At 37.1% G+C, this 20,408-nt stretch overlaps 1 protein-coding gene across 4 annotated transcripts in view; it reads left to right on the forward strand.

Moving 5' to 3' along the window:
• The window catches only part of c5h8orf34 (chromosome 5 C8orf34 homolog), a 446,834-nt gene that overhangs the window by 149,823 nt on the left and 276,603 nt on the right, over window positions 1-20,408 (forward strand). For all 4 annotated transcript variants that reach the window (XM_039754615.1, XM_039754616.1, XM_039754617.1 and 1 more), the window contains exons 2-4: window positions 7,228-7,375; window positions 11,164-11,295; window positions 14,403-14,531. In XM_039754615.1, the coding sequence (XP_039610549.1) occupies window positions 7,228-7,375; window positions 11,164-11,295; window positions 14,403-14,531 (409 nt within the window). The remainder of the gene's footprint in view (window positions 1-7,227; window positions 7,376-11,163; window positions 11,296-14,402; window positions 14,532-20,408) is intronic.

A 20,408-nucleotide genomic window follows, 5' to 3' on the forward strand; every position in this document is an offset into this window, starting at 1 on the left:
TTAAACTCAGTAGTATATAGGGATTTACAGTGGTGTGAAAAACTATTTGCCCCCTTCCTGATTTCTTATTCTTTTGCATGTTTGTCACACAAAATGTTTCTGATCATCAAACACATTTAACCATTAGTCAAATAAAACACAAGTAAACACAAAATGCAGTTTTTAAATGATGGTTTTTATTATTTAGGGAGAAAAAAAAATCCAAACCTACATGGCCCTGTGTGAAAAGTAATTGCCCCTGAACCTAATAACTGGTTGGGCCACCCTTAGCAGCAATAACTGCAATCAAGCGCATGATAACTTGCAATGAGTTTTTTACAGCGCTCTGGAGGAATTTTGGCCCACTCATCTTTGCACAATTGTTGTAATTCAGCTTTATTTGAGGGTTTTCTAGCATGAACCGCCTTTTTAAGGTCATGCCATAGCATCTCAATTGGATTCAGGTCAGGACTTTGACTAGGCCACTCCAAAGTCTTCATTTTGTTTTTCTTCAGCCATTCAGAGGTGGATTTGCTGGTGTGTTTTGGGTCATTGTCCTATTGCAGCACCCAAGATCGCTTCAGCTTGAGTTGACGAACAGATGGCGGACTTTCTCCTTCAGGAATTTTGGTAGACAGTAGAATTCATGGTTCCATCTATCACAGCAAGCCTTCCAGGTCCTGAAGCAGCAAAACAACCCCAGACCATCACACTACCACCACCATATTTTACTGTTGGTATGATGTTCTTTTTCTGAAATGCTCTGTTCCTTTTACGCCAGATGTAACGGGACATTTGCCTTACAAAAAGTTCAACTTTTGTCTCATCAGTCCACAAGGTATTTTCCCAAAAGTCTTGGCAATCATTGAGATGTTTTTTAGCAAAATTGAGACGAGCCCTAATGTTCTTTTGCTTAACAGTGGTTTGTGTCTTGGAAATCTGCCATGCAGGCCGTTTTTGCCCAGTCTCTTTCTTATGGTGGAGTCGTGAACACTGACCTTAATTGAGGCAAGTGAGGCCTGCAGTTCTTAGACGTTGTCCTCGGTCTTTTGTGACCTCTCGGATGAGTCGCTCTGCGCTTTTGGGGTAATTTTGGTCAGCTGGCCACTCCTGGGAAGGTTCACCACTGTTCCATGTTTTTGCCATTTGTGGATAATAGCTCTCACTGTGGTTCGCTGGAGTCCCAAAGCTTTAGAAATGGCTTTATAACCTTTACCAGACTGATAGATCTCAATTACTTCTGTTCTCATTTGTTCCTGAATTTTTTTAGATCTTGGCATGATGTCTAGCTTTTGAGGTGCTTTTGGTCTACTTCTCTGTGTCAGGCAGCTCCTATTGAAGTGATTTCTTGATTGAAACAGGTGTGGCAGTAATCAGGCCTGGGGATGGCTACGGAAATTGAACTCAGGTGTGATACACCACAGTTAGGTTATTTTTAACAAGGGGCAATTACTTTTCACACAGGGCCATGTAGGTTTGGATTTTTCTCCTAAATAATAAAAACCATCATTTAAAAACTGCATTTTGTGTTTACTTGTGTTTTATTTGACTAATGGTTAAATGTGTTTGATGATCAGAAACATTTTGTGTGACAAACATGCAAAAGAATAAGAAATCAGGAAGGGGGCAAATAGTTTTTCACACCGCTGTATAGTAGTCTCTAAAAGTGTACATTATATTTTTGTGTTCGATGATTTTATCTCCGTTCGTGTTAGTAATTACCGAGATTGCGTTGCGTACATCTTGCTTGTGAATTTGTTGCTAAAAGCTTATTAGCTTTCTCTCCATGTTCATAATAATGATGTCTGGATTTGTAAATTAGTTGTTCGGTTTCTTTAGTTGTCAAGAGGTTTAATTCTGAATGTAGAGCCTGCCTCCTCTTATGTAGAGTCTCGCTTGGTAGTCTGGCATGTTCTTCATCTATTTTAGTAATTTCTTTTTATCTCTGCTACTTTCTTCGCTTCGGATTTATTTCTGTGGGAAAGATATGAGATAATCTGTCCTCTTAAGAAGGCCTTAAGAGTTTCCCAGAGTATTCCTGCAGAGATCTCAGGGGATGTATTTGTCTCTAGAAAGAATTCAATTTGTTTGGATATAAATTCAGTACAATTCTCGTCAGCTAATAGAAGCGGATTGAGACGCCATCTGCGGGTGAGTGTATGGGGCTTAGTAATTTCAGCTCCAAGATCATCGGAGCATGGTCTGAAATAACAATAGCATCGTATTTACAAGATTTAATCTTAGGCAAGAAGTTATTATCTATAAAGAAGTAATCAATCCTTGAGTAGCAATGATGTACTGGTGAGTAGAAAGAATATGTTCTTGAATTTGGGTTTAAAACCTCCAGGGATCTGATAAGTTGTGATCAGTTATAAACTTTGTAATTATCTTTGCGGTGTTAGTTGCCGTTCCCCCTGTGGAGGAAGTCTTATCTAAAAGTGGATTTAGAACACAATTAAAGTCCCCAGCCATTATAAGTTTATGAGTGTTCAGATTGGGAATGGATGCAAATAAATTTTGTATAAATTCCTTATCATCAACATTAGGTGCATAAACATTTATCAAAATCATTTTACAGTTAGATAAGTCTCCCATGACCATCACATATCTCCCTTCAGGATCCAATACTACATCTGATGCTACAAATGGTACTGTTCTATGTATGAGAATTCCCACCCCTCTAGTTTTCTTTGTAAAACTAGAATGGAACATTTGGCCAGTCCAGTCTTTTGCAGCGGAACTGATCCTTACTTAGTAAGTGGGTTTCCTGTAAAAATACTATTTTAGCATTTAGACCTGTTAGGTGAGAAAGTACTTTCTTTCTCTTTAATTCGTGATTCAGGCCTTTAACATTCCAGCTTACGAAGTTAACTGTCCCATCATGGAGACACTGATTCTGAGTTTTTGGTGTCATATTATAGTCTTAACTGGAAGTGAAATAGTTTAGGTCTTAATTTCCTATTCCCCCAAGAGTTGTTGCCATGCAGCTTATTATTACGTTGATAGTTATAATTATAAAGATTGAGATGATAGATTAGATATAGATCAAGCCTGCTCTCTTTCTCTTCCCCTTAACCCCCACCCTCCCTTTTTGCCTCCCCAGGTGAGGCTAAAACCCACTTCATGCAGTCCCAGTCCTCTGACATACCCAGAGACAGAGCACGCCCAAAGCACATCAAGCCCCCATGCAGTGGCGCTTTAAGGTTAAAAGATAGAGATATCTGTTACCAATATAGTCTTTAAAAGAGGAAAAAGAAAAAAAAAAAAGAATTTTGCACTTAATATATATATATATATATATATATATATATATATATATATATATATATATATATCTTCATCAATTTTAGTGCATTAAGATGATATCCCCAGATAATAAACCCAGGTGATGGTGTTAAAGATGTGTCCAAAACAAGCATAACAAGTCTTAATGCAGTAATAGCAATAACAGCAAACCAAGGGTATGATATTGAACAGTCTCATTTAGGGTACACATGAAATAATTAGAAAAGAAAAAGAGGAGGAAAACGTAATTAAGCACAATAAAACATAAACATTTAGCCCTAGTAATACTAAGTAATGATAAGTAATAAGTAAGTAATAATAATATAAGAATATGAGAATATATGCTGATAAAAAACCCGTATTTTAAAAAACAAATAGATCAGACAGTAGATTATTAATCCTAGCTTTATCATTTACCGCCATGACTCACAATTATGTATCAGAATAGTCCCGGGATCAGCTTTCTTAACTCATTTTCTGCCTCCTCCTTGCTAGCGAAAACATAGAAATGACCCTGCCATTCCACTTTCAGTTTTGCGGATACAGGAGGCCGTATTTGACATTGGCTTGCCGTAGCGCTGTTTAATATTATAGAAGGCGCGTTTGATAGCTGTTGCTGGAGAGAAGTCAGGGAAGACGCGAATGTGGCAATCTTCATATATAATATCTTCCTTTTTTTCCTGAGGAGTTCCATCACCTCTAACTTAAATGATAATCGTTCAAAACGAACTATAAAAGATCTTGGTCGGGTCTGACGGTGTTTGATCAGCGTGCGATAAGCCGCTGCTATCTCAGATTCTGCTTTAAAGTCGCCCCGATTATTTTAGAAAAAGTTCAGTTGCGAATTTCACGGGTTTAAACTTTCTCGATTCTCCGGCAGGCCTTCAATTCTGACATTATACCTTCTATTCCCATCTTCTAAAGCAGCCAGTCTGTCTCCAAGTTTTTCTCCGAGTTTTTACATTCAACTGACATTTACTGCTCTTTCCTCGGCACTGGCAGCTAGATGTTCGGCTATTTCGATCCGATTCGTGAATGTCTCACTAAGATGCTCCAATCGATCAGCAAGCGTGCTCAGTTTAACCGAGTTTTTCTCAATGCGCTCTTCAATTTTACCCAGCACCTGTCGAAGTTCAAGTTGTACTTCTTGACGCAGCCTTTCATTTGCCTGTTGGATTTCCTGTCGCAGACATTCATTGGCCTGTTTCATCTCCTGTTTTAATTCCTGTTTCAGTCTCTCATGTGCCTTTGCCGTTGCTTTCTCATTAGCCTTCTCGCTTTTCTTTATATCTTGCGTGAGCTCAGCGAGCAACACTTTCAGTTCAGATAGCTCAAATGTGCCTTCTTGTACCGTAGATGAAGCAGCAGACTCTGCTGAAGCGGTGTCCCGCTGCTCCAGTCCCACGTAATTGCGTAACTGAAGCCGCGGACCTCCCGGCCTTTTCCAGTTTCAGATAATCCTCTCCAATCATCGAGCTATCCACATCTGCACTCACGATCGCACCTTCGCTCCCCTTTTCGCACTCAGCCGGCGACGATGTAGCGGACCGTGGTCCCGAGGAGTCTGTACTTTCGCCCATCTGATCCAGGTCTGTCTCTGAGAGGCCGTATCTCGAACTAGGGCTTGCTGATCGCAGCTTGGATGTAGCTTTAGTCTTCGATTCTTTCGGACCCCCCTTCTTGTTGGCCATGTTTATATGTGTTTACATATACTGTAGCGGTCCCTCTCGGGTTGAATAAATACAGGATATCTCAGAATAATAAGCAAATAATATGAAAAATAGCACCACTGCTAGCGGAGCTCCACTTCAGACGTCCATCTCTCGCATCGGACGAGACCAACTCAAAATACATCATTTATTCAATTAGGCCGTCCATCCACACTAAAATGGTATTTTTGACCACTGAAAACCCTATTGTTTTGGAAAAAGCTCTTCAAAGTGTGTAGTTCTGAAAACGCTGGGTTCTGCATAGCAGTGTGGATGGGGAAAACTGAGCTTTTCAGAAACACTGACTGTATATGTAGCTGCTGGTGCGTAAGGCAGGATCAAATACGTGTCAAACGTAGGGGTTGTAAGCACCTCCCATAGACTATGCACCAATATATAGGCAAACATTTAATGTAACTTTAAATAACTAGCTAATGTCTCTTACGGTATGACTGCCACGTGATCTGGCACTGATTTCAGTTTTGTACTTGTCTTCTCATCTTTACTATGGAGGATAGTCAATTCCCAAATTTTTAGCCTCAGCTGTTGGATACTATACCTTGAATCAGTCAAATACTTTGCTGCATTTATTTTGGCAGGCCTCCCTATCTGTATTGTTCAACTCTTTCATAAGTTTGTACTCACTTATAACCTTTAAGAAAATTTGTATTTCATCCTCTGTCCAGACAAGAAAATCCGTTCTTTCCTTTTCCATTTGTATTGCTCAGCAAACAAACAGTGAGCTTGGTCAATGAACTGTGTATGCCCAAAAGGCAAGATTTACACATTTGTGGCATTTTCAGTATGGATGACAAACTTTTATAAAATGACCTGAAAATACTTGTACAGACAGAAAATCTTTGAAATGGAACTAACGTTTTTAAATTTATTTTTGTTAGTGAGGAAAAAGCCTAAATAAACTGGGAGGTTGCTTCTTTTCCTTCTCTTCTGGTTCCGTTCTCCCTTGTATCCTCCTTAGCATTTTGTTTACTCACAGAAAAATGAGTCAAAAACATTGAAATGTTTTTAGTCATAAAAATTGTATTGCATATAACAGAAACATGTAAATAACAAAACTTTAACATAAACAATAGTAGGAAAGGTATGTGTAGCTTTCACTACTGTACTGATGCAGATTTAGTACACATCCTTCATGTGATTTGTTTTTTAGGCAGTCAACAATAAATGGCCCGATTTTTGCAATTAGGACAGTAGAAGTGTGTTTCTTTGTACACTTATAACATTTTTTCTGTTGCTTGAGCATGTGAGGGTGCAAAGACAGTGCCTGAACCACATGATCAGTGCACCTTTTTGTATTATTTTGGGCTAAAACAGTGCAAGGCTCAGTGACTTCCACATTTCCCCTAATATGAATGACAGTTGCTGCAAATGGATCAGTTTCATTTTGTTCTAAAACTGTCTTTACAGCTTCTTGTTTACATGCCATTATATTTTGGCAAAACCGTTAAATATTCATGTGGTTTTTTTTGCAGCATGATTTTATTTCTTCCAGTACATGGTAGAAGAATATTGCCCCAAGAGTTATCTAGGGTTAATGCTGTAAAATGTATCATTACACATCACCCCTAGTCGTATTTACATAGAATTCTGAGGCCGAGTCATACTCGGGATTAGTGCCAAGGAGGTTCAATCCATTTTTCCTGCCTTTTATTGCCGATAATGTGATTATAATTTATCAGGAAGCTGTTACCTCTTCTTTCCACTCCTGATTTATTTCCTTGACAGTAAGTGGCAATTTGGCCCTTCTCAGGATCACATCTGACAATTAGGGTCTAAGCTACCAAGCTAAAGTGTTTTACGCCTGATTTCTAAGAAAGTAGCTAAAGCCCACCTAGCTTCACGTTATCTTTCTATTGCTATTCAGTAACTCTACTCACAAGTGAGGTGATCTGGAACAACTCTGATATGAACTGGCGCAAATCAACATTTGCAGTATATGTCTGTTTATCAAGGTCTAATCTGAGGTATGAGGAACTGTGAATTACCTGAACATTTTAAATAGTTTTTTTAAACGTGTTTCTAAGAAGGTGTGCATCTTTGGTGTAAAACATCAATGCTCTTAGCTTTAAAATCAAAATCTTGGCGATTTGTTTTAACCTGGTACAGATGCACTGCATTTTGAGTCTCATTAATGATGTTGATGCGGATGTATTCAAGTTAACCATCACATCTGTATTTGTTTGCCAGTCATTAATTAACATTCAGCTCTTCTCTTTTCATGTTGCTCTGATAGGAAATGATGACCAAACTGATATCCGAGACCCCTGACCATCCTATTCCTTTTCTAATAAATCATCTGCAGACCAAACAAGGGAGTCCAGGCAAGCTGCAAAGAACACTTTCAGGATCTGCAGCTCTCTGGGCAGAGAGTGGCACTACAGGTGTGTGTTTTTTTTTTTTTCTTTTGACTAAAATGATCAATTTTAACATATGCTTCACTAAGCCTTTTCCTTACTTATCGTGTTGTGCATGGCTAAGACCATTGTTCATATACAAAGAAATACAAATTAGGTGTTGTCAGTGTTTGAACCTGCAGTTACAGCGTTTCTTTTATAGATTTTCAGTCAGCATGATGAAATAGAATGAGTCTGTGTTGCATTGCACATTGCACCCCCCATGTTAAAAGAAAGCAGACTTTTCAATTTGCCACTTTACAAGATGATTTCCTCCAGTTAATCTGAAGTACTTAGATTTCTTTTGCATGTACATAACCAATTCAATAAACCAGTAGGAATATTATGTGTTTATTTTTGAATACTTTCTTAACAAATACTCATTTATTTCCAGGAAAAGTAAGAAAAAGCATTTTAGTCAGCTTTAGAGTCAGGGACAGCAGTCTATTATAGGGTCCTTTCAGGCACTCACCCATACTTACATGGGGCCCATTAACGTAACATGCTTATTTTTATTATGTAGGAGGGAGAAAATGGATTACCCAGGAAAAACACCCAGAGTTACAAAGCTGTGAAAAGTCTACAGAGAAAGCAACTGGGTGAAAACTTCAAACAGAGGGTACTGGAACAGTAGGCAATGCCACTAACTACTGCGCCATTGTGCCTACTTCTAATAATTTTAAAGTGGTTTATGTTGTATTAAAGCTTTAATATCCAGCATCCTCTCGATTGGCCCAGTGTAAATATCATAATCTACTGTAGCTGTGAAATGCATAGCATGTTTGAAACAAATGTGTCATTTGTGTATGTATCTGCAAATGGTGGGACTATAATCCAGGCCTTCTTTATGGTCAGGCTCAGCAGTCCTCAGTCTTCATTACAGAGTTCCTGGTTCAACTCCCTAACAGTTATTCTGCAGGTTAGATGGCTCTACTAAATACTGACTTAATTATGTAATCAGTTATTTTTTGTTTTATATTTTAACTAGTAACGGCACACTGCACGATAACGTGCAGTGAATACCTTGACTTGAGCATTCCTAGTTTTCATACTCTTTCTCTGTACGTTTAGCATTCGTTTGCTCAGAGGTTGATGTGCTTGGTGCTTCCTGAGCAGCTCTTCTTTTCTCCCCCCGGCGGCCCGCTGCTTCTCTTCTTCCGTCGGCATCTTTTTGCATTAAATCTGATTAAGTTAGTTTTTGTGTTTCAATTATTTAGTACGTTTTTCTTAATTTTTCACTTAAGCTGGCATTTAAATCATTCTTGAGGCAGATTGGATACTTAAGATATGAAGGGGTAGGGGAAGCGATCGCAAAGGTGGTAGGGAATGAGAACGGTGCATGTACGTATGCGCCGCACAGCTGCCCTGCTGCGCGCTGCTGAGAGTTGATTCTACAATAAAATAAAATAAAAATAAAAAGAGTAATAAAAATCATCACCCCGAAAGCGGATGATAGACGTCATGTAGTATATGTGTACCAAATTTCAGGTCAATAGGTGAAATGGTTTGCGAGCTACAGGTGATTTAAAATCCTGGACAGACAAACGAACAGCCACGGTAGCGTATTATATAAGATTAGTTTAATTAGTTTACATCATTTTGCAGATATCCATTTCCTTTTGACATTAAATATGATTAAAATGATCTTTTTCCATAGATCAGTGTCAAAAAAGCCAAATTAAATCTATTGTGATTCAATGTTTTTTAATAGTAGTGAAATTTGCAAATAGATAATGTGATGCTGTCCTCTGGATTATTATTTGGCATTAGTCTGAATTTAAAGTTTGTTTAGTAAGAGTAACTTCATGGCAACAAATATAATCACTTCCATGCTTACCGAAAGGGTCAAGGTTATTGTGCCTGTGGGGCACTTTAGTCTGTGATCAAATATTCCATCTAGAAAATAATCGGCCAGGCTCACTAATCCTTTAGGAAGGCATTTCTCATGAGCAGAAATATTTTCCTGGTCATCTTCCTCAGAAAGCCATAGCTTTGAAACTTTTGAGTTCTATAGTGGAGGGATCAACATGGAGATTCACTGCACCAATAGAGGTGTGACAAAGATCTGACCATTCTGTTGGTTCCCATCAACATGGATTAATGTCAAAGATTCTGCTATATTTATTTTGTGTTTCAGTGAAATGGGCATAATCTAATTCAGAAATCAAAGTTTCCGAATTAACAAAATCATATTAAGACCAGGTTTGCTGACCCTTTGGAACTTCCTGCACAGGTTCTTTCCTAGCTATGTGGTGCCGACAGACACACTTACCACCTCTCCAAGCTCTCTGAACAAACTCTCTTCTAATTCCGCATCTCTCCCTCAACCATAACCTCTTCCTCCCAACACTGAGCCACCGCAAAACTGCTTATAGAGCCTAGCAACTAAAATCACTTCCAGGTTCAAAGGTGAGCCGCCTTTAGCTGCACAGCTAGTGTTCCATCTAACGCTTCTCTTGGTGGCCTCTGCATCTCTAAGTTGGTATAACCCTTAAAGTGTTGACAAGATGACTATTGCTTGCACTCTCTCGATTATATTGAGCCTTGCCTTGAAAAAGACGTTAATCTTTTTTGTAATCAGATTTTTACTGAAGTTACACAAGAACACAACAGCCATTAAAGTCATACTGTATGTCAAAAATTTTAAAAATAGTAAAGCAATACCGGACCCATTCCACTACAGTCATTGACTTGGAAGAAGGCTTAACACACTACAAGCCCAGAAGAGGACCTTAAGCTGAAGTGTCATCCAGTGAATGCACTGTATTCCCTCTTAACCAAATTCTGAGGTTCTTTTTGAGATCCATTGGATGTTTGTTACTCACAGTATTATAACAGTAATGCTGCAGCAAGAATATGACCGGGAGACAGTGTTTATGCTTCCCACACTGGGATTTCTCTAGGAAGTCTTGCTTTTTGTATACCTTAAAGTCATACGCTGCTAGGCTAGCCTCCTACTCTAAATTAGATGAGTAAATGTGAGCATGTCCGCCATTGTACTGGTGCCACATCCAGGACTGGTACCTACCTTTGGCATTGAGATATGGCTGGGCATGAGCTTCAAATGGAAAATCCCAGAACAAGACAACAATATAGCACTTTCTAAGAACCTGAGATTCACAAAGTTAACATATCAACTTTAACCTTAAAGAAAAAATTCTGGTAATTTTTGCAAGGATGCCATATTTTCTGTTTGAAACCATGGCTTTACAAGAAAACACCACAGGGCCAAACATGTAAAAACACATAGGTATAAAAATTCCTTGTCAGTTTTTTGAAGTCAAACTAAGTTGAATGGTTGTGTTTTCTTACTGTGGCATGTCTCAGTGTGTCTGCCTAGCAGATGTAACCTCCATCTTGTATAACTCTCTCTGGGCTGTGAAGACAGAAAACATTTTTTGTGGCCTCTAACACATTTGTTAATTTTGCAGTAACACAAAAGATGTACAGGGTCTCATCCCCTACATGGCCTTTAAATATAAACTATATTTAAATTTAAATCTTAAAATAATAAATATTATTACATTAACAAATGAAACACTAGGTGAGCGCAAAAGTAAAACCCTCACTAATCATACTGGAAGGCAGTAAATGGAAAGCTACTTAACCTTCATTACACAAACACACACACATTCTCCTTATAGCCTAGGAAAGGTAAGAACTGTGAATTGTGAGTGAACTGTACCTTTAATGACTGATGAACTTAAATGTTTTATTTTGGTGACACCTATACATTGTGATATGTTAATGATAAGATTTGTGTGTTTCTCTTTCAGAGAATAAAGGGGCTAGACGTGACTTCAGGAATTATGATAAACCATGGCAAATTAATCCCAAAAAGCCCAAAAAGTCGAAGAGTGATCTAGCAGTTTCCAACATATCTCCACCTTCTCCGGAATCCAAATCATGTAAGCAAATTTACATGTTACTGTTTGGACAAATAGTTGGAATTTGTGTGTTGTGTATTTTACAGAACATAGAAAACCTGGATTTAAACATATTCAGTTTTTGGACATGCTTTGCAAGGATGTGTACTCCTTAGAATATCATCAGAAAACTTTGTCCTACCATTTCCACTTTTTAAGTTTTTCTAATTGTAATTCAGTATGAAATGGTTCATACATTAACTTACATTTAAATTACACTTTAATGACACCGCAGGAAATCACTCAGTGGAAGGGTTTATAATACAATACAACTTCTTCTTGTCTCCATTGCTCCTCCTTTTGGATTTGAACCTGTGGGATGACATCACCTGAATCACTGAGAAACCATTAACATGTGTCCTCGTGTGGAAACACCAAATAAATTTTTACAATTTCTCCATCAAATTTAGTTTATTATCATTTGTAGAAAAGCTATATTTACAGGAAAAGGACACCTGCCATTTCACAGTTTACAAAGTTAGTGACCCAGGATCACTCATAAATCTGTTAAAAATCTCAGTGATAAGAAGTTACCCTTTACGTACCTAGTGTTCATCAGATGATTTCATGATGACGCCTCTTAGTTGCTGTCCAAATAACACCAAGAAATTCCTGAGAAAATACAGACAGTTACAAATATTTAATAAACAAAACATTTTTATATCATGGCTGTGAACTGAACCCATAATTGTTAATTTAGGGACAGATTATGCTACCCACTACTTCACATCTTGAGGATGATTTTTTAGGATACATTACACATTACACCCCCCAAATACTGTCAAAGTGAGTTTAAGAACTCGCTTTAAATATGATCCAAAATTACATGATTAGCTTCTACCTCAGTTGTCTTGATCTTTGTTCAAATACTACAATATGTTATACTGTATAAACTAAAAAAAAACACCAGGTCAGTTCTAAAGGCAACTTATTGGATAACATACATGGCTATCAAACAGCAAGCCAGAGTTCAATTTGTATGCATGACCTTCAGCTTTTGTATATATCCTATTTCTATTTTGTATTTTTGTCATTGCTCCTTGCTACTCCTAGTGGGGTTTTCCATGGTGCACACTTAGCTGCACAAGTTTCACTTGAATAAGCTTCATTTTCCAGTCAAACCTCAATCAATTCCACAAAGTGTTTCTCAGTAACTCGAGACAGGCTTAGACAGTACACAGTTAAGTGCATACTCCTATTATTTACAGTGAGGAGCCCCCAGAATGGATCATCACTAACATCTATCATAGTTCTAAAAGCTCAGAGGATAGTGCCATGTGTGCAGGTTGAGCACCTGTGACTTTAAGTGTGAAGCTGATGGGATCCATGTTGTATTACAGCACAACTTGAAAAGGCTTACAGCTTTATTTAAATTGAAGAAAATGTTTCAAAGTCGCAATCTTATCACCAGTTCATTAAGAAATAATAATAGTAACACAAAAAAGACATCTGTTTGCCTTTCAATTAGTGACAGAGGCTGCATGGCAGTGTATAGCAGAGAAACCACTTCAATGATTTTAAGTTTGCAGGGTGCTACCATCAGGTGCTTGACAAGAAATAAGGCAGGTCTGCAGGACACGCTTTCTGCAAGCAAAGAGCAATGTGTACCTTCTGTCTCCCATCCCCATTTATGCCACCTGCGTGTTACAGTTACATGTTTACACCGACTGTGGATGAGGCACGTTCTTGTCTAGCGACTCGCAGACATGCACTGATTTGTCCTTTAAGTTTATTCTCTCTGAAGTGCAAGCGGCTTCCAAAATAACATTTTGCTTAGTATAGTATAGTACCTTCAAAGGATCTAATTTTAAAGCACATTGTATTATATTATTCTATGCAGGTTGAGAACTGGAAAGGCAGTATGTAAATAAAATAAATTATATTCTATCTTTTTATCTGTACTGTATTTGGAAATTTCTGTTGTGTTGCTCTACCCCTTTTCCGTGTTGACTTCATTTGATAAAGCTCCAGTTCAACATCTATGTAAATTTAATTTGAAAGTGAATTTAGTTTAAAGTTTGATAAGTTTGATTCCATTTACTCTTGTATGATGATGTTCATTGTGTACAGGTCTACATGCTTAACCCTTATAAATATAATATAATAATGTAGGGAAAAAAAAAAACCTTTCAGCTATTATAAACATAAACACGTTCATCATGGCCAACAAGCAGTTTATTTCTTTAATATAAGGAAACTCTTATAATAAAAGAGTAAAATATAAAAATGGTGGTGTGAGTTCTTACTTTATATAAGCAGTATTTTTATTGCAGAATTTCTAAAGTTATTATTTACATTTTTATCTGCCACCATTTTGGAAGTGATCATCACCTAATTATTTATTGGTGCCACTCATGCGATTGACACCTTGTGATGTGTGATGTGCTACGACTATAAAACCTGGCAATGTAGTTTCCCCCACATCCTAGTGCTAACATAATAACCTAAAAACTTTATGGTACTTGCACTTGTTTTCCTTGGTGTTAATTCCTCACTATGGAAATTTTTGATTTTGGATTTTTTTTTTGGCTTTGATTGTTATCTTTCTGGCTCTAACCCCAGCCCATATCTGACTACTCTTTTGCCCTGCCCAGTACGTCCTTGTCCCATTTTTTTTCAACCGTTGTTTTTAGAACAAGCCCTTTTTCTCACCTTAGGTGTTATAATAAGAGATATGGCCAGTTGGCAATGGAAGAGAGGAAAGCAAAAGCTCCTGTTAATAGCATTCCTGGAGCAAGTAATCTTCTAGTGTCTGGGATTCATGGCATTTACAACAGACAAAGTTATAATGATGATGCTGACCTAGGACAAGTGGCCACTATCTATCTGCCTTTCCAATTGTATAAAACTAAAGTTAGTACACATTATATGGTAAAATTGTATTTGCACTGTTAAAATTATACAGAAACCGCAAACAACTTATTAGCCTCTTTAAACTACTGTAGGTCTAAGCAACGTAAAGCAGTTGATAGAATGAGTTGTGTGTGCACGGTAGGTCTGTCAAAATCAGTTTTACTTGTCTTTATTATTGTAAAACTAGCCAAATTTTAAACACTGAAGGAAAACGTTTTTTTTTAAATATCTTTTAGTGCCAAGGACCATTGAGCATCCTTTATGGGACTGGAGAACAAAGCCAGAAAGCCATGACTTTGATGAACTGAATCATATCCTCGAAGAAAGCAGGAAGCTTGGAAAAGCACTAGAAAACCTGTCCCGCAGTAAGAGTGTATCATTTAAAATATGAAATTACATGCAGATTTTTAAAGTACTGTATAAAATACCAAATTTGAAATATTTTGAGTAAAATTGGTGAACTAGCTATTTTGTATTTTCATTGTAACCGAATAATCCATTTATTTGAGCTTTATGTTTCTTCCTGTTGGCATTTAACCAAATAGACTCTCGTGTATTATATCATCTTTGAGCTCAGAAGCTGATTAAGTAAATAGGGCAGCAATGTTGGAACAGTGTTCTGCACATAATGATCAAATTCTGAATAATTAACTAGAGATTTTCATAGCAGGTGGTGGTTATTTTAATGTTATTTCCCAGAGGAAAGAGGCATCGTTTTTGTGAAATAAATAAAACAAATTGGTTTATTGATTTATTTTGTAATGAGTACACTCTGCTTATTTAAACTTTATTTAAGATGTTGATTTCTTTGTAATAAATAGGCTTTTGCAATAAAAGACTTTTTTAGTGGCAGAAAAGAAAAGACATTAGGAATTAATCATTAAGTTAATAAATAAGGTATCAGAATTTAGTCCACCTTAGACTCATGATGTGATGTGTATTTGGTCACATGTCTATTCTATAAATTGGAAAAAAATACAAGTACATTCGTAAATGTAAAACACTTGGGAATGGGGCTCACTATAGAAAGGTGCATTTAAACTTTTTACGTTTTAATTCGTTACTACTGTGGCAGAATAAATGACTTTCAGAAATCTTGTGGAATGACCTTTTTACTTAAAGTGCTTGTGGTGAAATAATGATAAAATATTTGTTTTTTATAAAAACTAAAATGCAGATATCATACATGTTACCTCATATATATTTCACCATGTTTTTTTTTTTTTTTTGAAATTTTATTAATTTTATTGCAATCATTCCATAAAAATCAATCAATTTTTACAAAAGTAGGATTGAGAACAAGTCGACTCCCACCCCTGAGAGAGAGAGAGCAAGGCAAACGGAGTAAAATTTAAGGCTTGTAAACATACCTAAATTGATAAGTTTGATAAGTCAATAGAGATGAATGGAGAAGAAAAAGAAATATAGTGATCCCTCGCTATATTGCGCTTCGACTTTCGCGGCTTCACTCCATCGCGGATTTTAAATGTAAGCTTATCTAAATATATATCACGGATTTTTCGCTGGTTTGCGGATTTCTGCGGACAATGGGTCTTTCAGTTTATGGTACATGCTTCCTCAGTTTGTTTGCCCAGTTGATTTCATACAAGGGACGCTATTGGTGCATGGCTGAGAAGCTACCCAATCAGAGCACGTATTACATATTAAATAAAACTCCTCAATGATATACGATATGCTTCCCGCGTGGTGCTTTGCACACTTAAAAGCTCTAACAGCCCGTATTGATTTTTCATTGTTTGCTTTTCTCTGTCTCTCACTCTCTCTGAGAAATACAGGCAGATACTTATCCATCATGCAGTACCATCAGGGCGGCGTATGATTGGCCCCATTATCTGCTCCTGATGGAGGGGGTGTGAGCAGAGGAGCTGTTTGCACAGTGGCTGTTTGCTTAGAAGATATGGACACGCCTGTAAAAAAATGCTGAAAGGCTACCTTCATGTTGATCCCTTCATTGCACTGCTTTATCGCGGTGCTTGCATACTTAAAAGCCCAACAGCCCTATTGATTTTTGATTGTTTACATTTCTCTCTCTCTGACATTCTCTGCTCCTGACGGCGCACCTTGAAGAGGAAGATATGTTTGCATTCTTTTAATTGTGAGAAAGAACTGTCATCTCTGTCTTGTCATGGAGCACAGTTTAAACTTTTGACTAAAGGGTGTTATTTCATGTCTAGAGGGCTCTAATAATGTTAAAAAACGTATTTAGAAGGTGGTAAACAGGTTTTCAATGCTCTAACTGCGAAAATATTAGAATTCTAAATAAAGAATCCTACTTCTTGGAAATTCATTTATCTGTCTGGAGCGGATCAACCGCTATAAACGAGGGTTTACTGTATAACTGTGCGGAGAATATTTATAAACAGTGTGGGAGATTTTCTAAGAGCTTAAAATATATAAAAATAACCATACAAACATATGGTTTCTACTTCACGGATTTTCACGTATCGTGGAGGGTTCTGGAACGCAACCCCCGCGATCGAGGAGGGATTATTGTAACTGCTTCCTCTGTGCTTTAAGAGCTTATTTTAAAATATTACTGATGAGATCCTGCCATGTTTTGAAAAAAATCTGTACAGATCCTCTAACTGAGTATTTGATTTTTTCCAGTTTCAAATAGTATAAAACATCGGTTTATATTTCACGATGTTTATTGAAAATTAAAATTTAAAAAATTAAAGTAAAATGTCTAATATATTGCCAGGATGTACAGAACACATTATAATTATATTTTGTATGAAATTTCTTTCAATTCTGAAATGTCATGGCAACATTCATAATGTGAAAGATAAGAACTGTTTCTTCCTAAGGTGCTGATTTTACAGCATGTTGCTGCACTCACCACATGACGAACCACCCAGATTAGGATGCTAACTAAGAAAGGAAGTTTTATATGAAAAGAAAATGAGAATCGGTTGTGGACAAATAGTTTGGAAATAACACGCAATTGGCCAAGACTTCAAGAACGTGTTTTCCAATGCTTTTCATTGGTTAAATCAAAAAACGGGAGAACCAGGTTTACAGTCCATACCAAAGCCTTCTTTAATATGCAGTTAGTTGTTGTACAACAGCAGCCTTCTGAAATTCATAATAAACAGAAAATATTATACAGTGGAGTTGGTCTGCTCTTGTTAATGAGGTGCCAGGGACCTGGGTTGAAATTATGGACTATTCTCTTGTGTGATGTTGACATGTCTTCCTGTTTCCATGTATGCATTCTTTGAATAGTTCAGCTTTGGCACACATCTTCAACACATGCATGATAGGTTCACTCCCAACTCTCTAGCTTTAAGTTTGTTCCAATAAGAGGCTTAGTGTGAAATTCATCTAATGTAGATTGTGGCTTACAGAAATCTCGCTAATTCTATTCCAGAAAGCCACGATTTAGCCAAGCCTGTGTTACTGGAACATATTAACCCAGAATTAAGTGATTTGTCAGGCCAAAGATGCGGATGACTCCCACTCCTGCTTTTTGGAATGAACTCAGGATTTTTCTGTTCTGGCTCAACTGCTGAGGCAACCAATGCTCTGAAACTAACTAGCAAAAGAGTTTAACATGAAGGATTAACACTTTGCAGCTTCAAAAATTAAGGGCCAGAGCATCTGTTCATAAGATGAAAAGGTATAAATGGTGATTCCAGCTGCAGTATTTAAGAAGTAGAAAAACACGATAAAATGTTGAAAATATCGTGCCTCTTCCCGAATGAACAATCAACACAGAAGCACAACTCTTTTGCCAAATTCTGTACAGTAAATATACTGTATGACTCCATTTAGACAGAGAATGTTTTTGCATGAATTTACTGTTTTTTATGTGAGACTTTTTTTTTGCTAATGGCAGTTTTCTACACAATATTGAAGGTGCTTTAAAAAAAAATTTGAAAAGTTTGCCTAACTTTGAAGCTGTGTATGCACACACACACACAGGCTGTGTACCTTAGACAGGAATAAATAACCATCATCAGAGGAAATACACAGAATCACAGTTGGGGCAAATTAATTTAAAAGACAACAGCATTTCTAAACAATAAAAACTGATAATTGACTCGTTGGTGCAACAAGATACCCAACTTCATCTCTTCTGTGGATTACCTCACCTTTTAAAGAAACTCTTTTGAAGATTCACCTCTTCTAAACATAGCCATACCTACATATTTGTGAATGCAGTTTTAATTTGAAGTTCTTTAATGGAATGAGGCAACGATTTTACTTCTGTATTGTATTGTTGTTCATATGGCTGATGGCTTTTAATACTGATTATAGAACTTTAAATTACCAGCTTTTCCCTTTTGCATTTACTTATTTAGACAATTTTCTGTGTAACACTTGTAGCTGTACTCCTCCCAATAGACGATTACTCCACTTTTTATAAGTTACTTTGGATAAAAGAGCTTGCTAAATGAAATACCTAATGTAAGTGGCCGTGTGAATGGAGCACAAATCTTTATCAAAGCAACAACTGTTAATGAAGGAGATTATTGCATTGTTTTATTCTATAAACCCCAAATAACAGAGTTAGGATGAAACTGTAAAGTACTGTTTCTCCAATTTGTAGTTCATGGTTAATCGACTGTTCGGTGCTCCACTCATAAGGTAAATTTTGCCATGAATAGACATTAATGCAGATCAAATTGTCCAGTATTGTGTGAGCCAGCTGAAGTCTGGTGATGTGGAACCAGCTAATCCACTGATGTGAAACTGTGCTATAGCGAACAAGATTCGTTCTCTGTTTCTGAAACAGACTTCTCTTTTGATTATGGAAAAAATCAAGCAATGATTACATAAGAGATAAGAATAAAAATGCAGTTGTGAGCCAGGCAAAGATTGTAACCAGGTAATCAAAATAAAATAAAAGTGTCATAACTTAAGGGAAAGCTAAAAATCGAAGTCAAAAGGACAAGCAAAAATCTTAAACCATGAGATGAAATAATGGAAAGTTTATTTAAGAAGCGCAAAGAGGTCTGGTATATCTGCAGTCTTGGATAATGAAGGTCTTTGGGGCCTACTTTTAGCATGTCAGCCTAATGATATTGTGCACTGCGACAGTGCCAGGTAGTTACTAAGGCAATGATTAAACAAATGGCAGCTCCCATTAAAAACAAGAAAACAATGCAATTTATTTTTGAGCATCTTCAGTCAGTGTCAAAATAAAATAAGAAATGTAGAAAACTTAACATGCATAATTAAAACCCCAAACCCCAAATGGGTGCAAGAAATTAAAAAAGCCCTTTGCAAGACCAGGAAAAAATGAAATATAAAATGGCAGTTTAACACTTAATTGTCCTAGTATGTGAACTTCGGAAGCTTATTGCTTGAAGATACAAGATAACAATTGCATTGAAATAATAATTAGAAAACGTAAAAAAAAAAATCTTTCAGTCCTCTGATGTTCATATTTCTCCAACATCAGCCCATGAAAGTCTCCAAAAACAACAAATTACTAGATAGTAAAAAATATTTATGTGTTTTGTTGAATCCTGGCCCGCAACTGTCTGGAGCCATGTCCAGGGTTGTTTGTGTGTGTATCTGTGTATATTGCTCTTCTCTAAGCACATGGATGTGGTACTAAGCACAAGAAATTATACATTATACTTTCACAAGCAGGGTGACACAGAAAAACGGGAACTTTTGAAATGCGTAGTGGCAGCCATGTACAGTTGGCAGCACTGCGGAACAGGGACCTTGAGCTGTAAACAGTCTCGCCATTTAGTAATTTAGTAATTACGGCAATCAATGGCAGCTGTGTGAGAATTGTTTCGGTAACCGTGTCATCTCAAGATTTGGTGACATTCCCTGGCCCTCAAGATCACCGGATTTGTCCGTTTGTGATTTTTTCTTGTGGGGCTACCTTAAGAGTCGGGTCTACATGATTCGGCCAAGGACACTGAATGAATTGAAACAAAGAATTCAAGATGAAATTCGTGGTATCCCAGCTGAGATGTTGCAGCGATCAATGGGGAACCTCAACAGCAGATTGGAAGAATGCATACGTACAGGAGGACACCATCTACAGGACGTAATTTTTCAGGCATTGATAATTTGGATTACTGTCTCTTAAAAGGCACGTTGTAGTGGTTCAATTGCTGTCAATAATTTTTTTTTGTTGGATTTCTTCTATTTTTATTGGGTTTTTCAAAAGTTCCTGTTTTTCTGTGTCACCCTGTATTTAAGTCAGTTTTTAAAAACTAGAAGTGATCTGACTTTGCAAAGACATTTTGGAAGAG

This window comes from Polypterus senegalus, chromosome 5 (genome assembly GCF_016835505.1).
Source record: "Polypterus senegalus isolate Bchr_013 chromosome 5, ASM1683550v1, whole genome shotgun sequence".
NCBI lineage: Eukaryota > Metazoa > Chordata > Cladistia > Polypteriformes > Polypteridae > Polypterus > Polypterus senegalus.